This window comes from Cyrtonyx montezumae, unplaced genomic scaffold (genome assembly GCF_038088225.1).
Source record: "Cyrtonyx montezumae isolate F1298 unplaced genomic scaffold, pur_monq_1.0 scaffold_7, whole genome shotgun sequence".
NCBI lineage: Eukaryota > Metazoa > Chordata > Aves > Galliformes > Odontophoridae > Cyrtonyx > Cyrtonyx montezumae.
Window position 1 is genome coordinate 13,150,885 of NW_027072078.1, and position 14,383 is coordinate 13,165,267.

At 37.0% G+C, this 14,383-nt stretch overlaps 1 protein-coding gene across 3 annotated transcripts in view; it reads right to left on the reverse strand.

The window, feature by feature from the left end:
- Positions 1-10,377: 10,377 nt before the first annotated feature.
- The window catches only part of LNPK (lunapark, ER junction formation factor), a 37,706-nt gene continuing 33,700 nt past the window's right edge, over positions 10,378-14,383 (reverse strand). For all 3 annotated transcript variants that reach the window (XM_065750279.1, XM_065750278.1, XM_065750277.1), the window contains one exon: positions 10,378-11,329. In XM_065750279.1, coding sequence (XP_065606351.1) covers positions 11,133-11,329 — 197 coding nt within the window. In that variant the 3' untranslated portion in view covers positions 10,378-11,132. The remainder of the gene's footprint in view (positions 11,330-14,383) is intronic.

Below are 14,383 nucleotides of genomic sequence, written 5' to 3' on the forward strand. Positions count from 1 at the left end.
GAGTAATAATAATAATAATTCCAAAACAAAAACTTACCTACAGTCCTAGTATGCTTCAGAATAGAATGAAACTGATGAAAACTGTCTTTTCCTTCCAAGATCTTCTGGATGGAAGGATGATGTAACACTGTTAAATAATATACTAAGATAAGGAAGCAAGGATAAGCAGTGCAGACAAGACCTAGCCATGCCCTGTGCAAGAGTTCTCATGGCCAGGAACAAAATGACCTGCCTATCACCAAGGACTTCTCTACTAAGCACTGTAAAAACCATCGAGTGTTTTATCAAAAAAGATGAATGAATAATTTGGACAAACACATTAAAAACAAAATTTCCAAGGAGATAAACGGTTTAATAAAAAGAGGTTCAATAAAATCATGGTGATATCCTTTCATGACTATATATAACATCCTTGTCATTATCAAAAATTATGGGTAGATGTATGTTGTATTAAAGCATTTGAGCCTTTTGCCAAAGAGAAACCCAAAATCAATCTCAGGTGGATAAATAATGCTGGAATTTCTGGGATTTAGCATTACCTTGTTCAACTCTTCTTGTATTTGCTGCACACAGATTCGAAGTGTCACATTCTCTGTTATCAACACTACTGTTATATACAGCAGTGAACATATATAACTATAACACAAAAATAACTTTCCTAGAATTCAACCCCTGACCCTGGCAATGACTCCCTGTCTGAGGCCTTTCTCATTCAATGAAGAGAAATACGCCCAATAAAATGCTGTTAAACTAAACCAGCCCCTTTAGGGTATGGGTTTTGTTCATGTATCAAATTAAAATATCCCAGTTTTGTATAAGTTCAAATGGTAGATTTTATTAAACCATTGTATCTGTAAAGGCTTACAAAAATTTCTTTATTTTTGTAATTTTCTTTTCTCTATGGAACACATGCCTCTTATGCTATACAGATAGATCAGAATTCAGTCCTTTGAGAATCCTTATCAAAAACATAACTGAAGTTATATTTTTAAGCAATTTTGTGGACAGCAGAAGTCTCAAGCATCATAAAATAAAATCTGCCCAAATACAGTTTGCCTTGATTACACACACCCCTTGAAGGCAGCTGAAAGCCCACTCCCTCAAACAAGCCACGTTTCAGGTGGTATCCAGACACTCTCCTAGTCAGTACTGGGCAGCAGGGCATCCATAGAGTTGGGATGTCAGATTAATCTTGCTGACAGGGAATTTTTTCCCATCTCAGTTTTTACCTCTGTGAAGGAAATAAAAATGGAGTCAATGTTCACTCACTGATGAATGCACTTGCAGAAGCCACCAGAATACTTCTCATTCACCTTCAGTACAACAGCTTTTGGCACAACCTGCACAGAGCAGCAGCCAGGAAACACCACATGGTTATGGTTCCCTTTGCTCCTCCCAGTCCATCACCTGCATAAGAATCTGACAACCCTTACGATCTTTCTCCAGGGCACAACTGGCTCAAGTGGAAATCTCAAGGCTTGATGCAGCACACAGCATTCCAAAAGGACTGTTAGACATCTCAGCACCAATTTGAGCATTCAGATGTTTAGCATACACACAGACATCTGCATTTAGTAACTGAGCTTTTGATCCTTCATTGAGTTACATTCTGAGACCAAACACAATGATAGAGAATCACTGTTACCATCTTTGAGGCAAGGTAAAAGGAGAGCAAGGCATTCATGTACATTTGTTATGCATATTTTGGGGGGAGTTATACAACTTTACTTTTGCAAAGCAATTTTCTGACTTACACTGACAAACAAACCTGATTTGAAAAATCTTACATCAGCAGGGTTGGCTTGCAGATGTTATTTGCACCATTTATTTATCAAAAATAACTAGAAAATGTTTTTAAAGCATCATTCCAAACCGCACAAATAGGAATGTGACATGGGCTGTCTGTTTTACTTATATGATTTTACTGCTTCGTAGTCTGAGTAAACAGAGAGGCTATTTTCCCCAGGGGTTCAGGAGGGCATACTATTTCATTTCTTCAGAAAATTGTTTCTCTGGATTTCAATCTTTCTAGCTAGATATGACAAAATATAATATCAAGAACACTTATGTTTTTTATCAGCTCTATTTTTAAAGCATAAATAATAGATCAGTATAGATTTAAATCAGGTGACCAAGTCTTATTTCAGGAATCAAATAAGCGTTTTGCAGTTTTTAAATGATGTTGTGCACTTCCACAACAGTATCATTATGCTTTTAAAATGCTTTCAAAAGAGCAATTTATAAGCATGGAGCAATTTTGAAGATATTTCACTAGCGTTAATAATACCTCACTCAGGTGGCATTCAATTTTCTGAATCCTTGGGTTAATGAGGCAAATAAATCAAAATTAAATTGGCCTAGGAAAAAAAAATCCAACAAAATTGCATCTATCACATTATACATCCTGAGACTCCTTCACTACCGCTCACAACGGCTAACAATATTCCATCCGCCAGAATCACTGCACTTACTTATAACACACCTTCTGAAAGTTCTTAAACCATCTGAGATTTTGAATCCAAATAGATCAGGCTTCCATGTCTAGATGAGCATGATGCCTTATTATAGTGTACCAGGGGTATTCTCAATACACTGCACATAGTTGAGTAGTTCTCATCAAGCGTTCCCTACATTTCAACTGTTCACCATTTGGTCAGTAAATCAACAGGCTCCTTCCTGGAAGTTTTCACCATTGCAAACCTATAGGACAAGTCTAAAGATAAGTCTTGCGGAGAAAATACTCCCCACAACCATGCTTTCATTCCCTGTCCCTTTAAAAGGGCCCCAGCAACACAAAACCAAATAGCTGAAACAAACAAAAATCTTAGCTTTAAAAATAAAATAAATAGAATACTTCCACTCGCTGTTAGAGTCACAACAATGAAAAAAATATATATTAGGTTCACTCCCCCCTCTAAAATATGAAAGGGAATACTTTCCAGATTCTGAGCGGGACCCTGCCATTGGGGACTAATGTGCTGTCAGTTCTTTAAAAAATAGTAACAATTAAAAAAGAATTACTATTATACAATTTTGTTTACAGAGAAGAATAAGAGATGCCTAAGTTGTTACTAGAAGTAATAAATTCAGAACGAGCAAACAAGACTCAAACAGATAGCAACGTGTGGCCACATACAGGGCCTGCCACAGTTACTTGCAGCCAGCCGCCTGCCTGTGCCATGGCATACCTCAGCCAGGGGAACTCCCTGTGGAAACAGCCCCAACCAAAAAGGGGGCTTTGCGATACAGCTGCATGATCAAAAGTTTGATTAGAACTAATTCATATAACGATCTAATGCACTTGTTTCGCTGTCCCCCTTGGAAGAGGAAAGATCCTATGGAGTCAAGTTTTCTAACTGCTGTCAGAAAGGTTGTTCCTCCCCTTTTTTCTAGCAACCTCAGTATAGTGCAGAACCCTTCCCAGCTCCTGAATTACAAATTATGATCTTCACAGGGGAGAAAGTTCAGCACACAACTCCAGCAAGGCAACCAAGCTCAGCACCCGGCTGCTGAGGAAGCAGGTCTTCTAGAACAAGTTCTGCTCGAAGCTATTCCTTTGAGTTTTGCTCATGACAGACAGCACTGATCCAAAGTCACCACGCAATGGTAATTCAGCTGCTTGCTCAGAATAACACAGCAATTTTACTCTGGTTTTTACCCTAAGGAGCAGAAAAGACAACCACTATCAGCTTTCCCTTCCTCAGATTTCCAGAGGCTTTTGGCTCTTTGTGGAGGAGTATTGGTTTGGGTTTTCACAGCGTCTGACAGGTTGGCACTGCCATTATGCAATGGCATGTAACAACAGGTGAGGAAGAAAACTTGTTTATGCTCAGGAAACAGATGAAGTACTGATGGAGAAGCTAACTCAGCCTTCAAAACAAGGTGACTGAAAGAGATTTAAAAGCATGCAGATTAGCATTATCATCACGCATGTAACTTTTATGAATATTATCATGAGTGATGGGAACGCAATGTGCTAACTGCTTGCAGGATCAGGTCCTTGCACCATAAATCAGAACACGAAATAGATCACATTGGAGCACAACAAAAAGGGTTAAAGGTACTCTCTCAGGAAAAAGTACCATGAAACTGTCACTTATCTACTGTTAATTTAACAGCCAAGATTCATTTGAAAACATCCACCTGTAAGTCAAAACCTGTCCAAAGATTAATTTCTGCATTTATACTATTTGCAAAATATATTTAACTTAGAAGCATCCTTTTTTTTTCATGAAATAATTGCTTACAAGATGAGAACTAAAGCACAATCTCAAGCGTAGTAAAGGTAATTGCTGCACTTACTGTTCATGTCATGTTGATGTATTACTATGTATCAAAGGTCACAGTTCTGTACTCATACATTATCAAATTTGAAAGAGCAATATTCGATCCTGACCAACCTTTAAACTGCCCAGAATGTGTGTGAAAATGGATGTAGGGCTAACTCGGGTTTTTAAAAAAAAATGAACCCATGTTTTGGAAGCTGAGGGGTCAATCAGGCAGACTGACAGGGTTAGGTGTCAGTTCTGTGCAGCTAATACTCCCTCGGATTATCAATGAGGGGCAGTACACTGATCACAAGCTAAAGCAGCTGTACTAATGAAAATGAAACGGTCTGAAAAAATTAGGTAATACAGGCCTGTGACACAGGGCAGTACCTTGTGGACAATAATGCAAGAATAAGGACATAAATCACCATTTGGATACAATAAAACCTGCACTACCCACCATGAAACATGTCTTTGGAAGCACGGGCAAAAGTCAGCATCTTCACAACTCCAGTCCCCACCCTGGTTGGTGTTGCCACACAATTTTTTTTATATTAAGTCAAGGCAGGTTATCAGCACCTCTCCTGCACAGCACACACAGCGCTCTGCAGCCACACACCAGCCCGACCTCTGAAGGTAGCTGGCTCTGGATGTCATCAACCAGGAACTCTCACAACTGTTGGTAGCACAGATAAATGGGTCTCATCAGAACTTAACCCTGAGCAACCTTTCTACCTATGCCCCTCCAGCTGTGAGGATACAGTTGCACTAAAAAAGCAGTGACACTGTCATCGTTTTTCTGGAGACATACAAGGGCCTTATATAACAAAACATTAAACCCGAGTTGATTCAGTACACTCATCATAGAATGAACCACTAAAAAGTATCACTGCCTTAAAAGCACATGTCACTCCTACACAGAGCAACCTGCCCCTGGCTCCAGCCACCATCATGAACTGAATCTGGTGAACATAAAATAGCTTTTTCAGAATCCTGTTTTTTGTTGTTTTGTTTTGTCTTTTTTTTATCCCTTAAGAAATTACATAAACAGCAGAGGCAATTTAAGTTTTAACAACTATCTATATACAAGGGTTGCTCCGAAAGTACTGCCTCCTATTTTACTCTGCTGGCCCTTGACAGCAAAGGTGGCACTGGTGGTATGGCAATAGAGGTTGAACCTTCCAACCCATATTCCATTCCATTTTGTTGCCCTGTGACTGATGGCAGGGGGGAGGAAGAGGGAAGGGAGGACAGTCTGACAACATGGCCTCTGACATGGAAGTACATATGGAGGCAAAGATGTGGAATTAAATTCCTCCATATGGAAAAAATTGTACCCACTGTCATTCATCGATGTTTGTGGAATGTTGATGGAGACCAACCAGCGGATGCGAGCACACTGAGGCAGTGAGTAGTGTGTTTCAGCAGCAGTAACAGTGGGTCACCTCCACTGGAGCATTTTTACAAGCACAGCATGCAGGCTGGCCCTTGTACATCACTGATGAAAACACATAGTTAATGGTGGTGACTGTGTCGAAAAATAGTATTTTGAAGGTCACTGTTGGCTTTAACAAATAGTGTTATTATGCTCTTTATATGTGTTGTCGTTTTCTTGGAAATAAATAGGAGGCATTACTTTCAGGGCAATCTACATAATTTCATAGTTCTAAGAAAATGTGTCTAATTGGGAAAACACAAGATTTCAAAAGAGAGCAGAAGTTTAAGTAATTCTTGCTTACAAGCAGAAAAGCAAAGAACAATAAATGCTGTCCTATAAGGAAACAGCTCATTAAGTCTATCAGACCCTAAAAATTCACATTTTGCCATTGGCTTTAATGGATGTTCAACTGCAGGTAATGCAACTGCTCACCAAGACCACTGCTAGAATTCTACTATATCCTTTATTCAGGATACCCCTGAATAAGGACACTAGTTATACTACATGCTACACAGGCAACAACAAGGCCATTACAATTAATAGAAAAACCATAGATACACATGACAAAGTTCAACTTACAAAATATATAGGATACGAGTTAAAATATTCCTCAAGAAACACTAACTTTCAAATTTACAACATGTAAAATATTTTTCTGAAAAATAATTTTCTTGGTGTTCTTGCAAAATGTTGTGTGCAGAGCAATTCAAAACTAAGCTCCTTCAACTAAGTAGAACTCCCAGGAGCAATGCAAGGAATTAAGGAGCAGATCATTTTAGGATAGCAGGAAGGTCTTTGTTGCTTGAATCTTCTACATATGCAGCATCCCTATTTTCATTTAGGCAGCAAAATGGAGAAAGCAAGAGAAAGAAGTATTATTTCAATATAAGTTACAAATCTAGAGCTGAATTTGAATTTACAAATTGAATATCCCAAATTGCCAGATCTCCACTATTTGCACCCCGTTTTCTCCCACATGCAATTATTTCAGATTTTCCATAGCATGTACTACTCCCTAGCAGTTGCAATCTTGCTTATATATATAATTCTCATCATAAAACAGGAGAATGCGTGATTTCAGAGTGGAAAAGGGTTACAAAACCCTTGTTAACATCAGTAATTGTACACAGAATGCTTAGCAGCATGGTGCTAGGTCTGCCCAGAAGTAGCACTGAAGCATGTTTGTTCCCACGGTGATTATGGTAAGAAATAACCAGCATTACAGGAATTGGTCAGGACCCTCCCCTTCTATGTAAAAATTAAGTTGTGATCAAATTGATTTTATGCAACCTTGAAAGGGCTATATTATGATTCAGTGCTTGGATTTTGCACCGTTGCCAGGTTAGATAATCTATCAAGAATCTTAAAAGTGTTTGCTTTAATCTCAAAACCTCATGGTTTGGGAGCAAATTATTGTATAATCAATATGTTTCATTTTAAAACCCATCTCTCTATCCTGCCCATCATACACCTCTGTAGGTCTTATTCTTGCAGAGAAAAGATTGAATGTGACCTGACAGGACCCTAGAGAGGTTCACAAATCAAAAGCAATGGGGGAGAGAAGTCAAATTCCTTGTGACTCAGGATCTTAAGGGACAACTCAGTATATTTATTTACTTTTAAATGCCAGAGGGAAGCAGTTTTCATTGTTAAAAGCTACTGTAACTTATTCTATTTGTTGCATAAACAAATTGCCAATAAAGACCAAACACCAAACAGTTCCATCCTACTCAGAATACCATCTTTTTCCTCTGAAGGACCAGACTTCGGAGTACTAAACAGTTGGTCAAGCATGGAACATTTCTGACGGAAGTTCACAACTTCCCCTAACAGATTATGTGATGCATTATTACACAACAAAACCTGGAAGGCAAAATCCTGTGCCAATCAGCCCAGTAGGGACAACTATGGGAAGGAGTTGGTTGTAATTCCTCACCTCCCTTATCCTCCACAAACTTGAAAAACTGCCAACTCCACCTAAAGACCAGGAACTGGAAAATTAGACCACTGCCACAGATTGGTAATTAACAGTTTTACAAAAGTTTTCATTGTATTGAAGCTTCCTCTGCCATGAATTATCACAAAGGTCCCATCATCTAATACAATCTTAAGACAACAAGAAAAACACATGAAAAAAGATCCAATGATCACTGAATAATCTTTTGACTTCTCAACCTCCATTTGGAACCTTCAACCGCTACAAGATTTTGTCCAAATCATCCGGAACATCCAAACTTCCAGCCTGAGGTTAAGCACTGTCAACTCATTTTCTTCCTATTTTTTGCATTCTATATGCTGTAATTGTAGGGTTTTGCTTGTCTGTTAAATAAACTGTACACTACAAATACAAACTTATGTGAATCTTCAGCAGCTCATTATGTCAGGAACCTGGACAGGTTTACACTTAATTCCAGAAAGTAATGAGCTGCTGAGGTGCTAATATTCAACCAGGTAAACAAACAGGAAAGAACATCTGAGAGGTACTACACACGTGAAAAAAATCAGGAGAACATAAAAGGAAGTGATAGCCTAGATTTTGCTTGAAAACTTTTGATGTACTGGTCAAATAACATTTAGAAAGTTTCTGGCAAATCTTATCTTCAGTGTTTCTTATTTTTTGTAGTGCAATATCCACAGAAAGATCACACCCCTCTGGACTCCCATTCTGGAAGATCTAACAAAGCCAGAATAAAAAAGCATCTAGTACATAAGCTTATTTTATTTGGTCTTTTAAACTTTCAGTATTCTTATACTAAAGACTGTATGAAGATTAAGACATTTGAGACTTTAACTATTCAAAAATGAGCAACTTCATCTATCCTATGCACCCATCCCCACAAACTCACAAGTGTGCAAATATTGCTTAGAAGACAAGGCAGAATCACATAAGGGAGAAACACATTTTTTTCCCAAGCTTCTGAAGGTTAGTAATTCATTATATCAGTGATTATTATTTATTAATCAGCATTAGATTCAGGAGTACAGAGTTTTTTACATTTCTGTTTAAATAGAAAGGAAAAAAGCAGCTTTCTACTGTTTGCCTCTAGTAACAGCTAAACAGTCTTCCACTACCAAGTTACCATTACCCAATAATTTTGGGATTAAATCTAAAGCAAACAGGTTTATCTGATATAATTTTGTTAATTGCAAAGACATAGTTTCTAACATAAGATTAACGTGGGATGTTTACTGTCATGCAGTACCATAACACCATTCCTGAAAATTAGTGTTCTCAAGGTCTTACCTTCTCTGTCTTAAGGCTTTGTCTCATCACACAAAAACACTTCCGCTTTCCATTCTGCATCAACTGGTATCACCTCATGATTCTGTTCTTTAAGTCTTCCCATTGGATTTACTCCAGCACCACAAGCAGTACAACCTTCTTGATCTTGACTTCAAGGCAAACATATGCACTTCTAGTGATGTTTGATGAAACATGTCTAAACCAGCCTGTAAGTGGAGGCAGCCTCCATATCATCTTTGCTTTTCCTTGTCAGTTTCCATTTTTCCCACTTGTAAACCAAACAGCTTTCTTGAGACAAACCATTTTCATACTAGAATTGATTTCACTAAATGATCTCAAAATGTCTAAGGGCAACCAATCATATTCCCCTTTTGAGTAAGCATTACAATGTAAAGTATTATTTTCTCGCTTCTCTGTTCTGAAATGCTCTTAACACTGACCAGCTGACTTGCTTTGTTTTGAACTGCAATACTCATTTCCTCTTTCACAGCAGTTTTTATGTAGCCCAGAAATTTCTCTCTAAAATATACACACACGCTATCAAAATAAAAGGAAGCCTCAGAAATGACTCACAAAATTTCAGAAGCAACGAAAACCCAACGTCCATAACCTTCACAGCTGTTTATTAACACTACTTCAAGGTTTTACTCTCCACCTACCCACACAACAGAAGGGAGAATGCATACCAGCTCTCATAATTAAGCGAGACATTCACAGGATCAGATTTTCAAGTATTTCTAAAATAAAATGAGATTCAAGTACTTATTAGAAAGTCAGAATACAACCAAATTGTAGTATTTCTTTTCCCTTTCTATCTCCTCTCATCTTCTGTGAGTCTGTTTGCAACTGGATTAAGTAACACTGCTAATAGCCAGATTTCCAAATTTTGCTTTACATAATTCTTCAAGTTTTTGGGGGTCAAAGACACGACTCAAAATATAAACTTTGTTTGATTCCTTGACACTCATTTTGATCCAATTCTTCCTGGACAGGTGTTTTTGTTTTTGTTTTTTTTTAATATTGCCTCTATTGCAGTAAATGGAAGTCAAGATGCACCTGCTGCAGAAACAAAATCTCCTCTCAAGTGTGTCCGGACCACAGCACACATACTTGGCATGAGTAATGTGTAAATGCTTGCTGTAAATTGAGGAAAGCCTAGAGTCATATTAGTATCATATATATATATATATCCCTGAGTCTGCATTGACTTGCAAATTAATCTCACATAACAATTTTAATCCTTGAAAAATTATACAAAGTTAAAAATGGATCTTTCTCTACAAAAATATGGGTTTGAAACTACATCTTAAAGTCCCTTTCAAGCAAGCCACTCTTTTAATCTGTGATTATTAACATCTTTTCTAAACACTCTGAAACAGTTAATGGGAACGACTGCATGGATACACTGTTCTAGGAACCACAAAGCAAGTTTGCTGCTAGATATCTTTATTTTCCTTTAACAAAATACACAAAGGCACAAGATTTACTTGTATCTTGTCATTATTTTACAGGTATAAATAGTGCTTTGTATTCAAGTACAATCAAGTGCAGAGACTTTCTATATTTTATGTAAACACAAAACAGATCAGTATGTATGTGCCTCTGGTTCATCTGCAATGCAAATACCAAAGGAGATGACATTTTTGAGTGTCACTTAACTGAATTCTGTCAAAAAGTTAAACTATGAATAACATCAACACTACTGTAATGACACTTTCCATACACTTAAGTCAAATGTCTGATGACACTTCAGCTTGTAAACATCTGTATTCAAGATGTATTCAATTCACTTCAACAGGGAAACATTAAAAGGTATCTAAGTTCACTAAACCAAACTTAACTAGATCAGCTGTGGGACAGTAGTTGTTCTTTGACAGCTAAAGAGATGCCAAGTTACAGGTCACCTTTAATAAAACTTAAAAGTTTAATTTTTCAAATATGCAAAGTGAACAATGTCTATGACTGTTAGACTTCAACCAACTATACATTCTGTGAGTTAACTTAAAGACATGCTTAATTTACAATATCCACTTTTACACAAAGCTTTGACATACTGTGGCAGCTGAGGCAGTTGAAGCTCAAGCGAGATTTTTAAGTTGTACCATTTAAAAACGCTCACCTGAATAGTAACAACAGGCATGAACAAAGCTAAAAACTAGCTACAGAAGGCACTTGAAGTACTTTATTCTGCTTTCACTAAAGATTCTTCACTTTGTTCAGTTGAAATAGCAGAATCAGAAATGGAGTCTTCAGTTGTCGAAACATTTTCTGATGATTCTTTTTCAACTTCTTCAACAAGACTATCATTCAACTGCTCAGCACTTGGAGCTTTCTCATCTGTCTTATTTGTCTCAATGATCTGAGCCACTTCCTCAGATTCTGTGGGAAGAAATCACATAACTATTTTCACAATGAAGATCAGCTAATATTTCTAAAGTGCACATGAAAATAGTTTGCAATCTTATACATGTTTCAACTAGTCACTGCATAAAGTTCTCAACTACCAAAAGTAAAACATATAAAGAAGAAAGACTACAATTAAAAAGCTCAGACTGCACTGAAAATACTACATACTATTTGTATACATTCATACTCAACAGAACCTTTCTAGGCTTCTTCATTTATTATCTACTTCTAACAATGTCTCATATTATGGTAATTCAGCTTCTTTATTCTCAGTAATGGAAACAATACAAACCATACAGCTTTTTTGAGTTGAACCCCATACAAATATATTCCAACCCCTACAATTCTGTGATTTTAAAGTATTCTACTTGGTAAAAACTACTTGAAACACAAAGAGCCAGGTAATTAGAAAATTAGAAAAAAACAGAACAATCTAGTTCAACACTTGAAAACAGCCAATAACAAATTGAATATTCTTGATCTTGCTATTTGTCTCACCTCTCATTTTCTTTGAATGAATGTATGCCTTTTTTGCTCCAGCCCCTCCAAACTCAACATTAGTTTTTTATTGCAGCTGTTGAAGCTTGAGTGACAAAGAAAGTAGAGGGTGGGAGGAAAAGAACTCCATGCCCTCTATTCTTCTCTAGTACAGCCCAATCATAACTTATCTACCCAGTCCTGTAGCCCTTAACAGAACAACACTGAACATACTGCAGAAGTACATTGTTTTTAACTTTCCAAAAAAAAAAAAAAGAGAGAGAGGCACTTTCTCTAAATAAAACAATCAGTTATTTTATAGGACTTCTCCCTTCACTTTGTTTTAAAGAAACATAGTGAAGCAGCTGAAACTCTCCAAAACATACCGTTTAAAAAAGAAAATCTTACCTGGAAAGCTAGCACAATAATTAAAGATCTGACAAAGTTAAGGAACTGAAGAGCAGGTTCTTAAAACAGGAAACTATGGCAGTCATAGTAAATGGTACTGCTAACTCCACTTATAAACACGATAAATCTTTATTAATTATATACAATGATTCCATTTTAAATACAGCAATTAGTGGAATTTGAACTTAATACTGAGTAGTTTAAATTATTGTAGGAACAGTAGCTAAGAAATATATCTAAAGCTAAAGACAACAAAAGAAAGGTAGTATTCTTGATAAATCATTAATCCATGATTTAACTGAGGAACGTAGCTACACATACGATCAACAGCAAACAGCTCTATGATGCCCTAAGACAAGTTTAAGAGCTGTATTGTTGCAAATCTAAAAGCCCTGTTTTTGGCTACAGCAGTTCCCCTTTTCCTAACATTTCTGCTTAATACTTACAAAACACATATACTTCACTTTATATGAGATCATCTAGCCCTCTGTTTTTAGAAGGTACTTCATTGTATAACCAAGCGATAATCACAACACTGCATCACTACTAGATTAAGTGGAAGATTTGAATACTCATGTTACAGACAAAAACAGAATGTTAAGCTAAAAGAATCGTGAACAATTCATTAAACTCCAGGCAAGATGACCCAGCTCTGCTTCAAAATCATAGAACTCTAGCCATGTTAACTGGATTATGGAAAAAAAACATAGCAGGCAGAATTGCATGTATTTTAAGAGACATATCTGCTTAGAAAGACATAGCACATTCAGAGTGCCTTGTGAAAGCAGAGCATACCTAACAAAGAAGCCAAATCTCGATTAGTATTTGTCCATTCCATTATTAAAAACACAGTAAACAGACCATTTTGACCAACTTACTCCTTAATTTTGTTCTCTACCAGTTTTATTCCTCTAATCATAGAATCACCAAGGTTGGAAAAGACCTACAAGATCATCCAGTCCAACCATCCACCATTTCTGGCTCCACCTGAAACACTTGCCCAGAGCCAAGCTCTACTTTCGGCAGAACTCAAGCATATGCTCAGAACAGTGTTTTTTGAGAACAGTATCACTGTGAACACTTCTGTTGAAGTGCAAACCAAGTTTCTGCATCTGCCTTGTAAACAGAGATCTTTTCAAACATACCAACAGTTGCTATATGCCTAGAGCATTAAGTAATTGTAAAGTATTCTAAGACAGCCAGGGAACTCCATGCAGATCTGGAGATGCAAGTAAAGCTATCTGATGATCAACTTCTGACCACTACAATGAAATCTGAAGTTCAAAGGCATCTAATGAACACCAGCACCAGATAATCACAACAAAATACTCATCTGTCAAACTGTTATTTTAACTTTCAAAATGTTGCTAAATGATAAACCTACATCAAGAACAGTGCAGAGGTACCCAACACAGGAAAGGCAGAATTAATCACAAAGGTGAAAGTAATCCCCAATGTGTTCCCTCTCCCATATAACATCCAAACACGAATACTCCTAGAGGTTCAGAAGAGACCTGCCTTTGACAGGGAAAAAAAAAAGATAAATCCTTTTCTTAAAAACTGAAGTACTTTGTTTCATTCTGGTACTACAATCTCCCAAGTTGCACTGCAGAGTAGCAAAGCATAATGTTTGTGCCAGTAATCTTGAATCAGATTGACAGCTGATGACTTCATATTTCCAGAGGATTACAAAATCCAAGGTTCAGCCAGTAGCACTCCACATAACCATTCTTCAGATCTCTTATCCATAGGAGCATGCTTGTCACTGTGTGAGCACACAGCAGAAAAAAGACTGAGCTTCATGCTCTATTCATTAGTAAAGTAGCTGATGGTTAAAAAATATTTATAGCACTTGTGCATCATATTAGCCTGCAGTTTCTTCAAGCTATATAGCTATGGTTTTTTAAAAAATTACATAAAAGAGTTGGATATCCTTGTGTTGTCAACATTGTGGTGAGTTTGGTTTCTTAGATGTGAACAAACATTAACATCAGCTGAAGATATTCTGTTCTTGCTATGACAGCATTTATATTACTACAGTGAACAAAAGCCTCCCCCAAAGCTATACCTTCACAGCTTAAAAAAACAATCAAGGAAGATGCTCATTTATTAATAAAGCCCAACTGTCTGTAAGCAGAGTTA